Source organism: Phalangium opilio, unplaced genomic scaffold (assembly GCF_054372755.1).
Source record: "Phalangium opilio isolate 3A_F unplaced genomic scaffold, DU_Popi_V2 ptg000090l_1, whole genome shotgun sequence".
In the NCBI taxonomy this organism is placed as follows: domain Eukaryota; kingdom Metazoa; phylum Arthropoda; class Arachnida; order Opiliones; family Phalangiidae; genus Phalangium; species Phalangium opilio.
This window is the reverse complement of record NW_028324195.1, coordinates 3923021-3945581: the sequence shown is the minus strand read 5'-3', so window position 1 is coordinate 3945581 and position 22561 is coordinate 3923021. Positions and strand designations below refer to the sequence as shown.

At 37.5% G+C, this 22561-nt stretch overlaps 1 protein-coding gene and 1 long non-coding RNA gene across 2 annotated transcripts; both read right to left on the bottom strand.

Annotated features, from left to right (window-relative positions):
• Positions 1 to 16953: 16953 nt before the first annotated feature.
• Positions 16954 to 18720, bottom strand: LOC149645058 (uncharacterized). Its single transcript, XM_089850416.1, has 4 exons — positions 18504 to 18720; positions 18117 to 18259; positions 17814 to 18067; positions 16954 to 17767 (listed from the first exon to the last, which is right to left on the bottom strand). Exons 1-4 carry the CDS (start codon positions 18718 to 18720, stop codon positions 16954 to 16956), a joined length of 1428 nt encoding a protein of 475 aa, XP_089706542.1.
• Positions 18721 to 19956: 1236 nt separating this feature from the next.
• Positions 19957 to 21288, bottom strand: LOC149645057 (uncharacterized). The gene is made up of 2 exons (XR_016372020.1): positions 21147 to 21288; positions 19957 to 21063 (listed from the first exon to the last, which is right to left on the bottom strand). It is a non-coding gene; the product is annotated as an uncharacterized LOC149645057 (long non-coding RNA).
• Positions 21289 to 22561: the final 1273 nt, after the last annotated feature.

Here is a 22561-nt window from a genome sequence, read left to right as displayed (position 1 = left end):
TAAAATAACTACATAAATGAAATAGGCATTATTTAAGCCGCTAATTTACACATTTGGAATTGTAGATATTTAGCGACTGGTGATAATTATCGATCTCTCTCTCTTTGGCGTTTCGTATGGGAAAGTCAACTGTCGCCGAAATCATTCCAGAAACTTGCCGGGTGATATGGGATGTCCTCCAGCCAATATATTTACCACTAATGACGAAAGAATCAATGCTAAACACAGCCCTAGATTTTTTTAAAAAGTGGAACTTTCCCAATTGTGTTGGTGCCATTGATGGCAAACACGTGCAATTAGTAGCTCCTCGTAATGCCGGATCACAGTACTTTAACTATAAAGGGCACCACAGTATTGTTTTAATGGCTTGATGTGATGCAAATTATAAATTCAATTACGTTGGTATTGGAAATTTCTGACGGATAAGTGATGGTGGACTATTTGCTGCTTGTGATTTGGGAAAAGCTATTCTGGACGATGAGTTTTTCCCGAGCCCAAGGAAAGTGGAAAAAGATGGCCTTGATCTTCCTTTCTGTTTTGTGGGGTAATGTGATATAATGGACTCGCAGATATGTTTAAGACTCGTTACTTAATTGACTTCATTCCACAAGATCCAAACGACAACTAATTTTATTTACATTACTAGACTAAAGGAAAGCTGCCCTTTGTCCCCGCGTGATCTTATCTTATCTCTCGACTACTATGTTTTGTCTATTGTTGTTATGTCTATTAACGGTTTAAAACGGTTTCAAAGTGTCTCGTGTAAACGCGGCTTATATCTCCCACGTTGGTTTCTATCACCAATTTGGGTTCGACTTCAGTCGACTTGCCATTTTCACATACTTGTACGCTATTTTTTGGAATAGTCATTCTACTTGTTGTTCTAAAACAAAACAGAGTTCATTTAAATCAAACGGCAAACGTAGAAACAATCAGTTTTACATACTTTCTAGGTTTGATGGTATCCTTAAGAAACTCCATTAACTCAAACAGTTCCCATTTGTCCCTTGTTGATATTCCACTTAACTGTGAAGCGGTTATAGACTTTTTCTCTCTAACATATTTATCTCTAAGCTGCTTCCATTTTGCCTTCAATTCCTCAACTAAAAAGCCGAAAATAATACTTTGATTATAAGTTTAAACAACAAATTTGTATCTAAGCCTTGGTCATACTTACTAGGATATTTCATCCTCTCCGAAATTCTAATCCATACTGCGTCTTTATTTTTAGTATTTTTGTAGATCTGCAGTTTAGTATCCCACAACTCGGGAAAACTTCTCACTTCATTAATTATTTCTTCCTCGTTGATTGCTAAATTATCACGGCAACTCATTTTCCCGCCCGGTACTTACCAAGAGTTCTACGATTTTTTTAGCATAGAGATCGCAGACCGGAAGCCGGATATAGTAAGGTGCGCGAATGCTGCGCAGAAGCTCTTCAAATGGTCGCGCGGGCGCGATCTGTGCGAAAATCTTTGACACGCCAAAGATTTATGCTTCGTTCGCAGAGATCTACGCTTTCAGGTTAGAGGCTTATTTTTGATGTGTGAATGAAGTTCGCCAAAGGCGTACCACGCGCGCGAGCGTTACGTAACGAGCAAAGCGAAGAAAATCATGTAGTCTGGACAAGCCTTATGTTCCACTATATGATGTGTGGCTCGGGTTTTTTACCTCTCCGTGTGACGTTTTCCAGGAGAGGTTCTGTAACGGCCGTGTCTGTGTGTGTGTGTCTGTCCGTTGTCACACCCACGTGACCGCGTTCGCAGTTTGCGTATCGGAGCAAACGTGTTCGCCATTTCCGAAGTGCTTTCACAGACACGGAAATAACTCCTCTACTTGAGTTCTCACACCACCATCTTCTGGTCTTTGTCCATCCCACACGGACACCAGTCTGTACTTACTGGCTTCTAATCACCACCATCTTTTGGTCTTCGTCCATTCCACATGGACACCAGTCTGTACATACTGGCTTCTAATCACCACCATCTTCTGGTCTTCGTCCATTCCACTTGGACACCAGTCTGTACATACTGGCTTCTAATTACCACCATCTTCTGGTCTTTGTCCATCCCACTTGGACACCAGTCTGTACATACTGGCTTCTAAACACCACCAACTACTGGTCTTCTGTCTATTCCACATAGACACCAATCTGTCTCATTGGCTTCTAACTCCATCGTCATCGTTTGGTTTAAGGATATACGCGGCGATCAGCTAGGGTTACGAGAAACGTCTAGCCTCCCTAAGGTGGGATCGCCACCAAAGGTTTTCGCAATTGCGCTTTTTCCTTACTATTATAATGGAAACGAATCGAATAATTACCCCAAAATTTGAAGAAAGCGGGCAAGATGGGTACCCTTCACTTTAACCGTCAATATTAGCAAAGTTTGAGATGATAATAGGTATAACTTTATTTTAAACGATCTAACTATTATTAATGTTAAGTATTGAAGATTAAAATAATTAAAAATAATTATATTTATTTAAACATTAAAGATAAACCTCTCGTGCAAAGAGAGAGATTATCATCGCCTCCTATATCTACCAAGGCCCTGCATGCGATATATTTCCTTCATTGCCTCCTATATCTATCAAGGCCCGTGCGCTGTGATATATTTCATTCATTGCCTCCTATATCTATCAAGGCGCGTGCATTGTGATATATTTCATTCATTGCCCCCTATATCTATCAAGGCCCGTGCATTGCGATATATTTTTCAAAACAACAACAAAAATGGGAAGCTCCTCTCAGAAACATAATAATTTCTTTTCTCTGTATATGAAATGAAAATATGGATAATATTGCGCTCCTTCTTTAATGGTATGAATCCTTGCCTGTCTATTAATATTTTCAGGAATACATAGATTTACTACTTGGAATCTTTAAGAAGCCATTTTATGGGCCTGGGTGTCTGACTGAAAGGGTAGGAGGTGTGGAAACCATCACCGTTGACGTCATGCATAATTTATTTGACGTATTTTGCGTCCTGCGCCGCGACTCCCGCGACCTATGCGCGGTGAACCCGAATGTAAACATGATACGTCGTCTGAACAAGTAGACCTAGGATCACATCTCTAAAAAAGGCGAAAATACTTGCTTTCAGTTAAGAACTCGATATTACTATTCTGACTGGGTGGAGTAACAATTTAATTCCTTCCACTCTCCACCAAAGTTATACAAAAACCAAACATCAGTATCCCTATGCAAAGGGTTAGGGTTTAAGGGGAGGTAAACGTCATCTTTTCTCGAAATTATTATAGCATTTGTTTTCAATACTGAATTGTGAGCTACACTAACTTCTAAATCGTCGACTTTAGATACATTAGAGAAATTTCCGCCTCAAAAACGTCGTTAACGTCAAACTATTCCAAGTTCTCGCACTTCCCGACCATTTCGGAGCCGAAACTGATGCAGACGACAGCTTAAAAGGTCATGATCTCGATCTGTCTCTCACATTCGCATAAGCAATGAGACGCGAGGAAGAAGGAGCAGGTGGTTTAAAAGTTTTTAGCGCTTCCCCTCACAGTCAATCAGTTAGTTGAAAATTGCCCTTTTTTATCCGCGGGAGCCATTCTTAATGAGAATTTCGATGCTAGTAGGTTGTCAATTAAACTACCGGTATATTATTGTTGTTAGAAATTGGATATTAAGTCAAATTAAGTGGTTGTAAAGAGCCAGCAGGTTTTTGCCGCTTCTTTTTGTGAGTATTTGATTTTTGTATGTAAAATGGAGGAAGATAATGTTGAGAGTAAGGATGAAATGCTGAAGCGCAAAGCGCGGGAAAGGATGAGGGCAAAAAGGTCGACGTTTTCATTGGATACTTAAGGTTATATAATATTCTCGACACGGAGAGGTAATATTTTGGTTTTCCCAACTTGTTTTAAGGTCTATTAGAGACTTGAGGGCCAGTTCGTCTCTTTGGGCTCTCCTGATATCCTCAAGGGTAATGGTACATAGCATGAGGGGGAAATGTAATTCTTTGGGGGTCCTCACTGGAAGATTCCGCGGTTGAGGCGCTAGCTTCCTCGCTCCCTGAAAGATCCGGAGACTCCAAAGTCTCCCCTGTATCCCGATATGATGTTATACTGCCTACGCCCATAACCAAGAGACTCATGGGGCCCTCGATAGTGCATCCGCCACTACATTTTCCACACTTTTTTTAATGAACAACTTTAAAATCTAATTAAGGACTGGAGATTACTAGCCCACCGAACTAATCTGGAGTTGGGTTCCATAAGGTTAAATAGCCATTGTAAAGCGTTGTGGGTCCGTGATCACCGTAAAGGGATGGTTCTCTAAATACGGCATAAACCTTTTTATTCCCCACCAAATGGCCATACATTCCTTCTTGGTGGTAGAATAATGTATTTCCACGCCTTCCAAGAGGGTACTGGTGTAGGCGCGTTCCTGCTTCTGGGACAGAAAAGACCATAATCCTTCCCCACTCGCATCTGTGGTCAAAATGCATGGTAGTTGGGGGTTATAAGCCCCAAGTTGGAAGCCTTGCATATAGCTTCCTTTAGTTTAGAAAAGGACTCCTCCTCTTCGGGTCCCCATACAAAGGGAATATTCATTCGTTTTAATTTATTCAAGGGGGCCGCAATTTGCGAAAAATGGGAGATAGACCGGTAATGCCACCCGGCCATGCCCAGAAAGCGTTGAACGCCTTTCACATTGGAAGTTCTAGGGAAATTCGCAATGACCTCAAGTTTTGTCGGATCTATATGGATACCGGACTCAATAATAATATGTCCCAAGACTACAGCCTCCGATTGACCGAATTTACACTTTCTCAACTGTAAGGTTAACCCGGCATCTTCGAGGCGATGAAAAACGTATTTAAAGGCCTCCAGATGTTCTTCCCAGGTCGAAGAGGGTATTATGGTATCGTCTAAATACACAAAGACGGAGTTATGATCTCCCTCCTTGAATATCTCATCCACCACGCGTTGAAAACTTGAGGGGACATTACAGAGGCCAAAGGGCATCACGATTAACTCATATTTCCCGGCATGAGTATTGAAGGAAGTTTTGCATTTGCTGTCTGGATGCAATTCCATTTGCCAATACCCGGATTTTAAGTCTAGAGCAGAGATACCTTAGGGCAACCTATTTTTTCTAGTGTCTCGTCAATCCGGGGTATAGGATAAGGATCTTTGACGGTGACCCGATTTAGCTTCCTAAAATCTATACAAAACCGGATTTTTGTTCCTTTTTCCTCAACTAATACTACTGGCAAGGCCCATGGGCTAAGGGAAGGTCGAATTATCCCATCCCGGACCATTTTTCTGATATGTTCCTCGATGATCTTTTTCTTAGACTCACTTGCCCGATATGCTCTAATTGCTATCGGGGAAGCATCCTCAGTTCTAATTTCATGGTAAGCTAGATGACACCTTCCTACTTCATCCGAAAACAACCAAGGGATTTTAGTAAGAACTCAACTCGGCTCTTTCCTTTGTCTTCCATTTAAAGTGGTCGAGTCTATATCCTTGTCAATATTGTCTATAATAACTGGGGGAGTTTGCCTCTGATTTTCATCGGAGGGCAGTATGAAGGGAATCTTCACCCCCGCGATTCTACAGAGCAGACGACCAAAATCTAAAAGAACCTTATATTTAAATAGAAAATCCTTTCCTATGATAAAATCACAAAATAAAAAGGGTACGACAAAAAAGTCATGGGTAAAGTTTATAGATCCTATTTGGAAGGATAACTCCACATTTCCCCGCGTAAACATATAATGTCCGTCACTTAGATGACCGTTCGCGATTCATAGGGAATATCCGGATCATCAATCCCTCGAGCCTTACAGATATCCCTCCACTGACCCATAAGAATAAAAGTGGCCTGGGCACACGAATCTAAGTAAGGAATGACGCATGCTCATATTCAACAGTGATAGCTATCTGTGGGTTCTCTTGGGCTGGATTGGACATTCAGACAAGGGCTAAGGGGGATTTCTTTACTGTGCGGAAGGCTTTTCCCCTTCTCCAGCCTCCGCGTTTCATTTCCCGACTGGGAAGTCTGGCTGGTTTTTTCCGGACAATCTTGGGTGTGATGTCCCCGTACCTTACAGAGATAACACCAATAACCTGGGGAAGGGGGAGAAGGTGATGGAGGCTGCGTCTTCCTCGAGCCCCTCTGTCCCTTCCGGGCTTTTGAGGTGACCTGAGCCACAATCTTTCGGGGCCCCGAAACTGTTGTCCCTTATATCAAGGGGCTCCCTTTTGATTCTTCCTTCCGGGAAACCTGTCCTCTATCCCTAGGGATCCGTTTCACCACATCCTCTTATTCATGACAATATTCCCAGAACTGTCTCATGGTGGGCTGGTTCTTAAGAAGTAGTTGGGTATAGATTTGAGGATCTAAATTGCGTTTCATTATTTCAATTAGATCTCCCTCCCCATAAGGACTAGTTAGGAAGTGGTTAAGTTGTATGATTGTGCTAATGTAAGAATCAACCGATTCACCGGAGAGTTGCTTGCGTTGGTTGATCTCCCTTTTGGTATTATGCTCCGTGGTGCTAGTGTAGAAAGTACTCCGAAATTGTCTTTTTACTTCTGTCCACGTGAGACAGGGGGCTAGATCTTTTAGCTGACCAAACCAGATGAGGGCCCTTTCCTGTAGTACCAGGGGAATAAGTTCTAGTGATAGCTATCTGTGGGTTCTCTTGGGCTGGATTGGACATTCAGACAAGGGCTAAGGGGGATTTCTTTACTGTGCGGAAGGCTTTTCCCCTTCTCCAGCCTCCGCGTTTCATTTCCCGACTGGGAAGTCTGGCTGGTTTTTTCCGGACAATCTTGGGTGTGATGTCCCCGTACCTTACAGAGATAACACCAATAACCTGGGGAAGGGGGAGAAGGTGATGGAGGCTGCGTCTTCCTCGAGCCTATCTGTCCCTTCCGGGCTTTTGAGGTGACCTGAGCCACAATCTTTCGGGGCCCCGAAACTGTTGTCCCTTATATCAAGGGGCTCCCTTTTGATTCTTCCTTCCGGGAAACCTGTCCTCTATCCCTAGGGATCCGTTTCACCACATCCTCTTATTCATGACAATATTCCCAGAACTGTCTCATGGTGGGCTGGTTCTTAAGAAGTAGTTGGGTATAGATTTGAGGATCTAAATTGCGTTTCATTATTTCAATTAGATCTCCCTCCCCATAAGGACTAGTTAGGAAGTGGTTAAGTTGTATGATTGTGCTAATGTAAGAATCAACCGATTCACCGGAGAGTTGCTTGCGTTGGTTGATCTCCCTTTTGGTATTATGCTCCGTGGTGCTAGTGTAGAAAGTACTCCGAAATTGTCTTTTTACTTCTGTCCACGTGAGACAGGGGGCTAGATCTTTTAGCTGACCAAACCAGATGAGGGCCCTTTCCTGTAGTACCAGGGGAATAAGTTCTAGGATATAACCATCCCCTATAGAATAATAAGACACGTACTCAGTGAAGGACCGGAGGAATTTCGGGGCATTCTCTCCCTTCCTCCCACTTAAAACCCAATGGAGGGGCGGCTTTGGTCTACTTGATCTAGCCTGGGTCACCGGAGGAGGTTGTGGATGCTGGGGGGATTACCTAAGGGGTCCGGATTATCCCGAAGTTCCCCCTTACTTCATACCGTAAATTCCTTCTATTCTCATTATGATGACGAACTACTTGAAGTAACTTATGAAGGATCCGAGTTAACCCTATCGTCTCAGAAGAAGAAAGTTCTTCTCCCTCTTTATCTCCCTACCAATCCCAGTCATCCCCACCCCAGGGGATATTTGTACTCTCCTCACGACCTTTCGCCATTGGGCCACTCGTTTGTCCTAATTACCGACTAGGGTCCTGGCAAACTCGCCAAATTCTGTAACCGTTCTGTTAAACCCCGGTCAGAATTACCCAGATTAAAATAAGTAAGATCCGATCTTAGTTTAAGTCTTTAAGAAGACACGTATTTAAATTGGAACAAAGTAGCCTTTCATAATTACCAGAAAAGTCCTTGCTTATTGAAAAAAGATACAACTGAGTTAATTAATACCGGCTTAACGACTCGTACAATCACTACTCGTGAACTCTCCCCTTTAAGCTTCGACCATGTCTTTTTATACTGTTGGTAAAAATAGAGCTATGCCTTTCTTGTCTAGGAAGGGCTATACATATTCCCGGGAAGGAAGTTTTTTAAGAATTTTATTTCATTGAACTGTGAACAAACAGTTTTCATTGAATTGTGCACAAACAGTTTTCATTGAATTGTGCACAAACAGTTTTTATTGAATTGTGCACAAACAGTTTTCATTGAATTGTGCACAAACAGTTTTCATTGAATTGTGCACAGACAGTTTTCATTGAATTGTGCACAGACAGTTTTCATTGAATTGCGCACATACAGTTTTCATTGAATTGTGCACAAACAGGAGTCAAAGACATGGGCACAAAATGAAATCTTTACATAGATTTATTCAACAACATATGTCATAGACCGGTGCCCTAAAAACTTCCGTATACCTGTGCAGTGGGCACATAGATTCCGTAGACCTGTGCAGTGGGCGCATAAAGATTCCGTAGACCTGTGCAGTGGGCACATAAAGATTCCATAGACCTATGCACAAAAAGACTCCATAGACTTGAGCACGAATGATTCCATTGACCGGTGCTCAAATTTCGTCAATAGACCGGTGCTCAAATTTCGTCAATAGACCGGTGCTCAAATTTCGTCAATAGACCGGTGCTCAAATTGATTCAATAGACCGGTGCTCAAATTGATTCAATAGACCGGTGCTCAAATTGATTCAATAGACCGGTGCTCAAATTGATTCAATAGACTGGTGCTCAAATTGATTCAATAGACTGGTGCTCAAATTGATTCAATAGACTGGTGCTCAAATTGATTCAATAGACTGGTGCTCAAATTGATTCAATAGACTGGTGCTCAAATTGATTCAATAGACTGGTGCTCAAATTGATTCAATAGACTGGTGCTCAAATTGATTCAATAGACTGGTGCTCAAATTGATTCAATAGACTGGTGCTCAAATTGATTCAATAGACTGGTGCTCAAATTGATTCAATAGACTGGTGCTCAAATTGATTCAATAGACTGGTGCTCAAATTGATTCAATAGACTGGTGCTCAAATTGATCTTAAGCTCTAAAAGTCTTATTATTGATTTAGATAGTGAGATTTAAAACCGTTTTGTATTTTTGTCTGTAATTCTTACTATACTTTATTTAGTGATGAAATTCTCAGTGGCTGCAACGTTCTTTTATTACACCTATTTTACCACTTTTGTTAATGGTCCTAGTGCCAGGAGTAAAGAAAAGCAGCAACAAACGTTCTCTCCGTTTTCACTGAGAACAAAGTTTTTCGTTATACTCCAGTGAACTCGGGCTACAGTATGAACCTGGCATAGCGATAATTATCCGCGTTCGTTTTAAGTTTGAAAGTAAATTGCCAAGTATATCCGGATTTGAACCAGGGTTGTCTGATTTAAATCAGTTTGATTTAAATCACTGATTTAAATCATGATTTAAATCAAGCGATTTTTTTAAAAAAATCATTTGATTAAAATCAAGAATATATTTTTATTTTTAAAAAATGATTTCTAAGATTCCAAGGAGTATTTTAAGTAACTCGAGAAGAAACTTAATTAGAAAAGACCTAAAATTAAAAATAATCGTGGTTTTGGTATATTTCAATCTATGTTTTTCCCAGAACTCCAGTTTGTCTTGCTGGAAAGGCTAGGAAATGAAATAGAGGTCAAGCTAGTCTTTTTATACAAGCATTTGAATAGTAATAATATCAAATAGCTGCTTAAATGTCATGATTATTTTGCTTTTGCTTAATTTTGACTCAAAAGTTTTCATGTTGGTAATTTACTATCTATTAGTTCAATAAAAATCAAAAAAATCAAATAAATCAATTAAAATCAAAAAAATCCGATTTAAATCAAAAAAATCGATTATTTTGATTTTTTTGAAAAAATCAAAAAAATCGCCAACCCTGATTTGAACTAAATATTCTACCGGTTCATATGCCTATACTATAAACGAGGAATATTGAAACAAAAGCCCTGAAAACATATTTTAAGAACTCGGACAGTATTATAGCAAAAAGCCTTTTTCTTTAAGTCCTACTTGTAGATAACAACAGGTGTACCTTACTTTTTGGTTAAGTAACGAAATATATCGTCTCTTCCTCCAATGTCATCAACAAAACCGCCCTGAAGTATTTAAATTTAAAAAAGTCAAATAAACGCTCTAGAAACTTAAGGACAGCAGCATGTGGGGATTCTTATTAAAATTTCGCTAAAGGATGAAAACGGGTTTTGGCAGGCAGTGGCGTACATTGTACCCCCCTAAAATGTTACTAGGGCGCTAAAATAGGTCTGAAAGGGCGCCAAATTTATAATCAAAGGGCGCCAAAATGATATTGAAATAAAAAAATGTACTGAACAGATCATTTCGGTATTACGCGCAGTGCCGTTTCCCGACCTAGTGGTGAAGCTAAGAGCCCGTCTTTTGTAAGGCATAAAAAGGCTTATTCAGCTTATCAATGACAGCCTCACAAATTTGGGGCGCCGAAGACCGTTCGCCTTCATAGAGATTAATACCGAAATGGTCTTCTGTGAAAATAAAGCGGACTCGGAGAAAACTTGTTTCAAAGGCAATGGCAGCAGGAAAGTTGGACAACGAAACCCAGTCTTTTCTGTTTGCAACTCAATTCGTCTCTTTCTTGTTGTGCCTGCCACTTACACTTCTGCAGAAAGAAGTTTCTCTATATTGAAGCTTTTAAAAACGTACTAACAGCAAGGTCCCAGAAGTCCTATAATTCTCATAAAATCCTTTATTTTAGAAAGTATCCTATAATTTCACAAATAGTTCTATAAAGTCCTATTTTTGGTAGTTTGATGTAACTATTTATAGTCCGAGCTGTATGACGTTTTAAAACTCAGAATAAGCCAATTTGGTCAGACAAAACAATCCCCGAGCTTGCTTGGCTCGCTCAGGTAATATTTACCTTAAATTTTCTCTTTATTGAATTTGAATTTTTTTATTTTTTATTTGAAATTATAGCAATTTTTTTGCATTCTGTGCTTCGTGCCAATTTAAGTTCGCCTAAGGCCTTTCAGCTGAATTGTCTGAGCTCTAAGATTAAGCTTTATTTTAGCACAGACCTTTAATTATAAGAAAGATATTTTATAAATTGGGTTTTCTCTGAAAAATATTTTTCCTATCTGATCCTTTTAAATAGTTTGATTTGGTAACTTTTCAATCACTTTTTAGTCTTATTTTGCATATTGTTTTTTTTTAAGTATTAGTCAATTTCCTAGTAAATCTGAATGTGTGTCTTCTGTGTGAGCCCTTCAGTATTTGATTAAATCTAGGTGCTATAACGCTCTTTATCACATCTCACATTCCCACTTAAATAAAATAATCCACACTCTAGGTCTTATCATTTATGAATCCAATATAATCCAATAATTTTATGAATCCGGTCCTATAAAATCTTATAATTTTAGCAAAAACGATCCTATTTTTCCTATTAAAAAAATTCTCAAAAAGAGTTGGTGCCCTAACTTAGGGCAACAATTACTCAAAAAAGACTAAATCGTTTAGCAATGATCTAAACATATCCAGAGACGATTGATAAAAATTTATTGTGCAAATCGATTTCAACAACCAGCACCTATCGGATACAAGTTTTTGAATTCGCCATTTCACTTGTCACTGCAATTAAAATACTATGTTTCAATCTAGTTCAAAATATTTTTGGTCAATTTTCTTATTTTTGGGAAGGGGGTACCCAAATCCATATTTAAACTGGACCCCCCCCCTTTAATTCTAAACGTTCCTACGCGCCTGTTTTACAAGATTACTGGTATCGGGGATATATGGATTTTAAATAATTGAAAAACATTTCTTGCGAAATCTATGATTCACATAAAGTAATAAAAGGTTAATGAAATACTTACCTTGTGAGTTAACACCGTAATTAACGATCCATTAAACTCTTTATTTCTGGTATAAATAAACAACAAGAAATATTATATTTCTAAATATGCAAATTAATCGTCGTGAACGGATAATTGGCTGAAGGGGGAAAGCTCCAGTGTTAAAGTTTTAATTTAAATAAAACCACTTAAGAATTTCATGAAGTAGCAGTATTCATTTTGAAAATTATTTTTGATAAAACCATGGATCAGAATTTTAGTATTATGAAATTAAGAAATAAATCCCCATAAATCTGTAGAAATTGACTACCTATCGCTGGCGAAATTGACACATGGAAGTGAGATTTTCTTGAGAACCTAAAACGTGAAAATCTTTACGTAATTTCATAGAAAATTATAACTACTTGTCTTTAACTTGCCAAAGTGTATGGTGCACTAATAATCATTTCCAATTAACTTCCTTTCTAAAACTGCTCTAAATAAAATAATAGTAAAAGTCTAGGTTTAAAGTCTGATAGCCATTTAAAAACTAATCAGGTTCGGTCAATTTAATCCCAACTTAAGTAAATCAGTCTAATTGTTAGCATTCTCCACTAGAATTATATCTAAAAATTTGAGAAAATTTGTTTTCCACCCCTAGAATCTAGGCCTATCTATTTCAAAAGGATTTTCTGAATTCATCCTTTTTACAGAAAATACGAGAATCCATTTTATACTCTCAACGTGTGGACTCGATATGCCGCGAAAAGTCTAAAGAACACTCGCGTTTTGAACTCATTTCTAGGCCGCTTAGCAGAGCCATAAGTAACGTAACAATACTAAATATGATAATCAAATAAGGTAATGTAGCCGTGTTTCCAAACAAAACGTGATAATCATTGTCAAATATTTCTTAGAACTGACTAATTACAAAACAGAGCCAACAGATATATACACCAACAGGTAATATGGCTTTGAAGTTGCGCTTCTTCATTTTGCATTCACACAAAACAAATATGTAAGATAGACAGTTGGGAAGTAACAATACTAAGGTATTGGAAATGTTCTATTGAAAGTGTCATATTTACTGTTATTATGATATTATTTGCTTGTTAAATCGACGTTGCGCTCTGATTACTTTATGAAAATAACTTAAGTATATAATCCATATCTATATAATCAAGAATAGCTGAATCTACCATGGTCGGTGAAAATAGGTTTTCAGCCTTGTTTTCACGGACCAAAGTTTCACTGAACCAAAGGAAATTTTCACCATTTTCTTCGTTTTCATTGAAATTGAACTATTAGCGCGAGATGCATTGTGGATACCATGGCTTAGCTTAAACGTTGTGAATTGTACTATTAGCAAGTTAGCAACCTATTAATTTTGCGAAAAGTCTCAGTTTTATCATATGAATAACGACGAAGCATAACTTAACTATAGTTAAAAACGCGACAGTCCAAACGCCTTCACTTCAATACAAGTTGGGAAACCAAAACAAACCTCTCCGAGTCGAGACGCAATTAAGAGGTTTTCGTTAAATAAATAAATAAATATAAATTATACTAATTATTTTAATCGTCGATACTTTAGCTTAATTGTAGTTAAATCGTTTTAAGAAACTTCATTCCTAAAATCGTTTTAAGCATAGTTATTTTAGACGTTTCAATTCAAGAGTAATCATTTTTGGAAATTTCGGTTATATAAGGCGATTCATTCACTATAAATGACATAAAACCCGCAATTGCGTGAACCTTTGGTGGAAGCTCTGCCAATCTAGCCGATCGCCACGTATATTATAACCCTAACGATGATAATGGAGTAGAAGCTAATATTGCTTTCTGCGAACGCGGTGACAGACGCACACTAACACGTCCAGTCACGACCTCTCTGTGACGTCATCTTCACTCAAAGAGGAACCAATGGCACAAAAAGCACTTCTGGGGTGCTGACCAAAACCACGTCTATGTCGTTAAGAATTCATCTCTTCCACCGCATAAATTTCAGTAAATTTTTCCTAAAAAATAGAAAACCAATTCAGCCAACCTGAAAACGAGATAATTTGCGTTAAGATACCTCTGAAAAAAGCTTAATATTTCCCCTCGTTTTTGGCCAGTGAAAACCAGCCTTACCATAAACCGCAACAAGCTTTCATTATATGTCCTTAATGTTAAGTTTAATGGTACATTAATTCTGAAGAGCATTACATTTATAATAGAGATAAACAATTCAAATTAAGCTAGCTCAAAACCTTTTAACTTAATTAAATTGAAAACATTTTAAAAGTTTGTTTACATTTTATGTCCTTAATGTTTAGTTTAATGAAACATTTCTTCTGTAGAGCATTACAATTATAGTTCAAAAAAACAATTTAACTTAACCTTTAAAATTCATTACCTTCAAAACATTTTTAAATGTCGCTTACATTTTTGGTAGGTGTTTTTATGGAACTAGACCTTGCTTTCAGATAGCGTTTTTGCGTTTGCATTACTATACTTATGAGAACCGCGACGAGAAAACACACCAATACTGTGGGGACCGTAGTCACTTATGGGGACGCACACCCCGGTCCCCATTTAACCCAAAAAAAAACGAATGCTCAAATTAATTATTTTTTGATTTTAATTGCTTAAAATTAGTTTTTAAGGTGGTCCCCACAAAGACGGCAAATTACACATTGCCGATTTTCTGTAACACACAGACTGATAATAGCGCCCCCTTATCGGTCCTCGCAAGAACTAGAAAGCACACACTACTACTTCCGGTATGAGTGAAGTTCCCATAAGAGCGGTATTTCAACAATGATCATAAAAATTAAACACAAACGCACCGTTTTCTTTATTTTGAGAAGATAAGCACATGATTACTTGCTATCTTAACTAGCTCTTATATAAAACGACCATGGAAAGGCACATGTGTTGCCAGTATTACTGTATTAATAAAAATTTAAGAACTTTTAATTTCAAATGATAATAATAGTATGAATAAAATTCTACGGTTTTGGCAAAATTCTACGGTTTAGGCAATATTTAAGTTTATGTAGGCCTCTAAGATAAGAGATTATAACGCCTCTAAAGTATAATATATATATATAGATAAACACCTATAGATTACTAATTTCCATTACGTCGGAAAATACCAAAACTGAGAGGTTCTTAAAGTCCATAACGGAGCAAAGAAATCAATATCTGAATACTTAATGGGTAACTTGAAGTGTACTATACAATGCCTTTATTGCCTTATTAAATTTTGTAATTCCCTAAACAGAGAAAAAAACACATGAAAATCGTTTATGAACCTTCCCATATTAGATGTAAAAGTGACAAATTAAACATAAAATTAGATTTATTAAGAATAATAATAATTTTGGAAGACCTCAAAAAATCGAACTGTTTTTTTCCCGAGATTCATAACTGTTATTTAATTGTTCCCAAGGGTTTTTACTCCTTTGCTCGCCAAGATTGCATCCGGCATAACGTTTTAGTTTTTGCTAACCCGCGTCAACCAAGCAGAGATGAAGGCTCTCCAAAATTCAATGAATGAATATTTATTCAGTTTTCACATAGGTGAATCCCTTTAAATCAGGGAGGAGCAAGTAATTGCTCACAAGTTGTACAATTGACAGCTTTTAACAAAATTATATAATTATTCAATTGAAATACATTTTATTTCCTCTGCACAACAACATGAATAATTACCCTTTTATAGGAGTAGAGAGACGTCTTATATTAATAAATTCTTTGCTTTGTTGCGTCAATTAAAACTGATTATAAACAGATTAAAATAGTGTGGGAATTTCAAATAAATGTTCGTTGTCATAATTACAATTTTTAATTTTTATTTTTCTATACCGATGTAAAAAGTTTTTTTCGAATAGGTCTAAATGGCTAAAAATTTTCGTTTACACGTTAACGGTATTTTGCATTCGAATCAACGGATTCATTTGCAACTTGTGTGAATTACCTGAATTAAAGATTTCTGGATTTCGGAAATTCTTATATGGTACCTTAAATGTAACATTGTTCATCAATTGCTTACAGTCCATATGATTTGATATTATTTTAAAAATAAAGCTCACATCTAAATAGGTAAAACGATTTTTTATGGTTGTTAGAAATTGTTCTTTCAAAATTTTCATGTAGTCATAATGCCTATTCTTTAAGAACTTGTCGCATAATAGCTGAACAAATTTTCTTTGCACACGTTCTATTATTAATAACAAGTAAGTACTATACGCTGTCCATATTTGGGCTGCATATTCAATTTTTGAGCGAATTAAGGATACGAATAATTTTCTTAAAACGATTTTTGACTTTAAGCGCATAGAAATTTTAAAGATAGCATAGAGACTTCTATGGCAATTACTTTTAAGATTAGAAACATGGAGGACAAAGCGTAGTTTTTGATCTAGTATTACTCCCAAATCTGACACGGATGTCTCACGGGATGCAGAGACTCTATTTATTTTATAATCGTATCTTATAGTCAAATTTTCCATTTATTATTGTTCGCTATACTATGCACTGTTTAATATTTAATTGTTTCCATAATTTATTGTAATTAGTTCCTAATACATGTATATACCCCCTTTCCTGTGTATAATCCCGTGAATCCTACGTGATTCTTTTTATGCACAATAAACCTCTATTCTATTCTATTCTATTATAAAGTTATTCTTCCGTGTGAACGTAATTGCACTAGTCTTTTTCGCGTTTAGGGGTAAACCATTTCTCTCGCTCCACTTATATACTTCAATAAGGTCGTCCTGTAGTAATACACAGTCAGCGGTGGTCCTGATTCGTCGATAGAGTTTATTATCGTCGGCATATGTGCATATCTCCGAATTTCTTATCAAAGAACTCGGTAAGTCATTGATAAAGATCGTGAATAATAATGGCCCTAGCGCCGAGCCTTGGGGGACACCTACGTTTTTTCTATAACAAACCTTTGTGATTGTTCTGTTAACCTTGACCACATTTAATCTGTTGCATAAATAGCTTGCCAATAGTTTAAGCATTGAGCCACCTAGACTGTAACGTTTTAGATGGCCAATAGTAATCCATGATCCATACGATCGAACGACTTCGAATAGTCCAGCATAATTGCGTCTATCTGCCCCTGAGTGGCGACAACTGGGGCTGTATAATCCATAAAGAAAGCCAAAGCCGTAACGGTAGATCTGCCTTTACAGACCCCATGTTGACTATCCACCAGAAATGGCCTGAACCAGATCTTTGAGTATATAGTTATTATTGAGACTGGTCTGTAGTTGCTAATATCTCCCTTGTACCGGTAAAAAATGGAGGTTTTCCATGATGAAGGGAAAACCCCATTTCTAAGAGCTAAGTTGTAAATTCCACGCAAGACAGGCGCAAATATGTCGCTACAGCCCTTGATAACATACGGCGGAACAAAGTCAATACCGGCCGATTTCTTTGGTTTAATTAATTTTATGGCTTTCATCACCATCGCTTCCGAAACTTGTAACTGAGATATACTATCGGTGCTATCCCATAGGAAGTCTTCTAGGCCGTAGTCAATGCCTTTGGCAACTAAGGGTTCAGTAAATTTATCTTTGAACAGTTTGGCTATCTCTAATGTATCCGTGATTAACGTATTATTGTTGCCAATGATAATTTGTGATTCTCTGGGCTTCAGACGAGATTTCGTATAATCCCATAATTTCACCGGATTTTGACCGAGATCTGAAATTATTGTTTCACTGTAGGCTCTTCGATAGCGCTCAAGCAGCTTCAGGCATTGTTTACGTAGATTTTTAAAATTGTCCAAGTCGGCTTTATTTTTACGTTTCTTGAATTTGCGATGAAAGTATCGTTTCCGAGAAAGGGCTTTCCTAAGTTCGCGAGAGAACCAAGCGGGATATTTGTAACTGGCTCTGCCTAGGGATATGGGCGTCCATGCACTTATGCATAGTTTTTGTTAGGAAATTCGCGGCGTCGTCGACATTTTTCGTATGATCTAAATAGGTCCAATCTGTGCTCCGTAGTTCTAGGTATAAATCGCGAAAGTGTCCCTTTGAGAAATTGTACTGCGGGTAAGTGGTGCCGTTGTCCATAAGTTTTGGTATTTCTATTTCTTCCATTATTGTTATAATTATGGGTGGATGAAAAATGTCGATAGGAACGAGTATCATCTGCGGAAACTACCACGTTGGGGTTCCCTGTGAGTACTAGATCTAGTACGTTCCCTTTGGCATTAGCAAAACTATTAATTTGCGCTAGGCCCAGATCAGAGGAGAAGTCAATAACGGCTGACGCAATTGGTTTTCTTGCCGCTGTACTGATATTCCCTAGCTCCCAATTTACTCCAGGCAGATTGTAATCGCCTACCATTATTATATCATTATTACTCAACTTTAACTTTTGGGACACCGCCACAAGATATGCGTTAACTGTATCAACATTGCTGCGTGGTGAGAAGTAGTGGTTTCCCACCATTAGTCTGCGCCAATCAAACCAAAGAGATTTCCAGCCATACGCACTCATCGACCAGTTCAAAGTCTTGTCGCCGAATCGCCTTAAGTCCACTATTTTTATTCACAAGTATTAAGGACCCACCGCCCCTCTTACAATCATTTGTTTGGGGTCGGTCCGCTCTAAAGCAATAGAAATTGTCAGGAACAAAGTCCAGGTCAAAAAGTACAGGACTTAGCCATGTTTCTGTTTTGCAAACAACATCTGAATTGGTTGTCAGTAACCCCGAATGCAAGAGATCCAATTTAGTCCTTAGTCCTCTTGCATTCTGGTACTTAATGGTTATTTTTCTGCTAATTTGTTTGTCTATCATTAATGTAATATTTTTAATGTAATATTTTCTGATCAATTTCATTTACACTTTGGCAAATTAAATTAAAATAGAATATAAAATAAAACCCCTATTTTATGATGTAGTTTGATCAATAGATGTCCTGCTGTTCTAAATCATTTATTTCAGTATTTAGAAGTTCGCTCACCTTACCAGGTGGGTTTGCAGGGTTTGTGGTGGAGCTTTCAAGATTCATAATTTCATCGGGTTCACGCCATATCTGTGAACTATACAATCTACCTCGAAATTCCTTAACTATAATATTAGTTGGCCAAGTGCTAGCTTTTAGCAGGGTTGGGAACTCTGAACTGTTAGCGGATATATAAAACGAAGAACACGAATTATGTTTATCTTTCATTTTCAAACAGTTTATCGATTTAAATCCATGTTCGTTAGTAAGCCAGGTTTGCAGCTGAGATGCTTTAGGATCTGTTTGGAAGCGAGTCACGAAGACCGCTTTTTTCGTTAAGAAAGTGGTCTTCGATTTCTCTACTGTGAGAAATGGCGCACTTTTAAAAGTGCCAATTAAAGCTGTTGGTTTACGCTTAACGATTGTTTTGTCATTACTCCCTACTCTATTTTGGTTTTTAGCATGCTCCAATTTTTTCCGAGGCTTACTGGACTTGCCTGCAATTGCCCAATCATTATTCTTATGGTAATGATCAGGGATACTAGCTTGATGATTCTGTACGGGGAATAAGCGCATAACACTGGTTTGGGAGCTGGTAGGAACGATAATTTCTACCTTAGAGGTTTTTGCTTTCGCTGTCTATAGACTGCGGAAGCATTGCAATTACCCCTTACGGCTGGGCGCCTTCTCCCCCCCCCTTCTGCCCCCAATTTTTCATGTGACCTGGGAGAATCCATCATAAATAAAGTTACTTTCATTTCAAACTTCCCGCTAGAAATACGAACTTCAGCGACATCTATACAAAGTCCCATAAATATTTTACTATTGAAGAATTAATTTTTTGGCACGACCGGGATTTGAACCCGCCACGTTTGTATCCACACAGGCACCAGAGTACAACGCCTTACAGACTGAGCTATTGAGGCTTAGTACCTCTCTGCGATTTTCACCAACAGTATCTCACTCTTCCCTCGACGGGCTAGCTATTTTTTTTTGCCAGAGAGAAAGAGAGAGAGAGAGGAGGGGGACCACGTGACTCTCGTTACTAGAGTTTAGAACGGTCGACGACTGCCGCGCCCGCGTCTCAATTTCTTTTTAGTGCAAGGGTGTTTTATTTATCGGCGGCACATAGCTGTTACTAGAACTACAAAGTTTGTATGAGGCGTTAATATTTAATTTCGGTTTAGGGTTAGGCTGTTTTCGGTGTTGCTAGAACGGTTGTATGCGGCGTTAATATTGAATTTCGGTTTAGATTAAGTTAACGTACTGAAACAACAACTAATGATATAATTGCGTTCACTATTATGGTTTTAATTAGATTTATATTAACGAACTCCAACAACAACTAATATTATAATTACGTTCACTATTATGAACGTATCAGTAAGTTTATCACGCTCACGTTGGTAAACTTATTCAAACTTCAAATGATATAATTACCTTCACTATTATGATTTCAATTCGATCGCTTAAAGGGGCTTTACGACCCCTCTCCCACGTTCCGAACAGCCCCTTTAAGTTAAAGTACTCAAACGAAAAAAAAAACGACTTAAGTTGATCACACTCACTTGAACAAAAAACTAATGAAATAATTACGTTAAGGTACTATTTAAGTTACGCGATTGGTATTCAAGTTAACATACTTTTTAAGTTACGCGATTTCAGATTAGTTTAACGATTACTTAAATCCAATTAGAACTAGAACGGAGCTATTTATGTTAACATAATCATAAGGTTAAGCGATTGCAGATTAATTCATATCTGCCTAAAATTTAAACTCTTCTGAGTAATACATAAGTCGACTGTTTTAACAATAAGCTTTATATCAAAAGGTGTTAAACAATTTTATTTCAAAAAATAACCCTTAATAATGATTTTGACCATGCACTTTCTAAGGTTATTTTCAGTTACAATTTTTCTTTTACAAAAATTATCATTTGAAGTTTAGATTTGCCTTTAAAATCTAATTATAAATTATTTAATTAACTTTTATTAATTTAATTTTAACTTTTAAGAGTAATCAATTACTAATCATCACTTATCTTAAGAAAAAAATTCAACATTATTTTTAATATTGAAATACTTATCTCAATCAAAATAAATTAAGAACTGGTAATATAATAATTACAAACCCTAGTTTAAAAATAAATGTCCTTGATTTCTATCACCAGAAGGATAAACAATTACCTAGAAGGCTAGAAATCAATTAAACCATGATAAAATTAATTTATCAATATCATCGCATCCCATTCTTACAACTACAAGTTCACTAACTTACCAGATCGAAATCTGACGCCTACCACGTTGTTTTAATTAATATAAAATTTAATTTAATCATATCATCATCTACTCGGATTCGATACACAAAAGACCGAGGCTTAACGTAGCTCGCGGCCATCTTTCTTGTTTACATGCGCTCGTCCAATGAGATAGAATATATATATATTAAACCTAGAGTCACAACGTGAGATCACGAGATCGACGTTTCGCGATCCACCTTTTGTCGAGAATGAATCTTTATCAAATACGGGTGGCGCCACCCTAAGAACATTTTTATTACCGTCTGCTGCTATAATCTGTGTAACAACTAATAAGCTGTCAAGATAGTTTTTAAACGTGTTAAATAAAATACGCGAGTTAAATAATAAAAACTCTAGTCCTTTTTAATCTAATAAATAGATGAAATAAAATCATAACGATGTTTCTGATTGCAAATAAACGAGTAAAAGTTGTAATTAGTTCCGCGAGAGGGTGACAGGTGGCGCTGTCATGTTTTGATAAATGTGCTTGATAAACACAATGTGTTTCGCGGTAAGCCGATTTGAATTGTAACTCTATCTATCTCATTGGGCTCGTCTAGGTTTGGAAGGAGGCTCAAAATTCATACCCCCTTTTTATGGACAAATAAGGTCTAGCTTTTTTTTAGTAGAGTGGAAGCTACGAGTCTCTACTCCTACAATACACATCCGTGCCTTCAGGCTAGGAAATAAGACTGGTATACTGGTTAAAAACCAGTTTATTAATAGCTTGGACCAGTTATTTTTTATTCATAACGTGAGACTCACTGGTCCCAATGACTAGTTTATTAATTCCTACTTTTATTAAAAGTTGATATAGGGACCACTATAATTATTGTAATTTTAACATAAATTTCGACTCCAGTTGTGCATTTTTGTATACACTCCTAGGTTGAGACTGGAGAGAGATTTTTTTTAGAACAGAACAGTGATGCCAGATTGAGGAAAATTTCCCATATCTAGGGAAATTTTGACTCCTAAAAACGGCAAAAAGGGAAATTCCACCAAAAATTTGATAAATCTAGGAAAATTCTATGCTACGAAATATTTTATTGAAAGCCAACCATCTCAACATAAAAAATTAAATAACTTCATCAAATTGACTTATTAATTACGTTGGATTCACACTAGATGGAACCAGAAGAAATATAAATAGGGAAAAGTGACTTTTCCCGGGACCAGTTTAATATTTAAGACACCAGGGGTCACTGCTCACTGGTACGGAGGACTAGTTTCGAAAAATACCTTATTCCCAAGCCTCCTAGCCTTGCGTGTAATCATAGCCCACTCGATCACGCGCATCACGACGCAAGCCGCTCGCGTTAAAAATTGTTGACTGGGATCCTAGAGTAAGAGACCCAAATGTAGCTTGGGATCCTTGAGAAAGACACCCATA

What these genes read in the sequence shown, in the direction of transcription:
- LOC149645058 (XM_089850416.1), bottom strand. Translation starts at nt 18,720, where the DNA reads ATGATAGACAAACAAATTAGCAGAAAAATAACCATTAAGTACCAGAAT. An exon ending in TTGCTAATGCCAAAGGGAAC is followed by an intron (nt 18,068 to 18,116) that starts GTACTAGATCTA and finishes TAGTTTCCGCAG; the next exon opens with ATGATACTCGTTCCTATCGA. An exon ending in ATGGACGCCCATATCCCTAG is followed by an intron (nt 17,768 to 17,813) that starts GCAGAGCCAGTT and finishes TCGCGAACTTAG; the next exon opens with GAAAGCCCTTTCTCGGAAAC.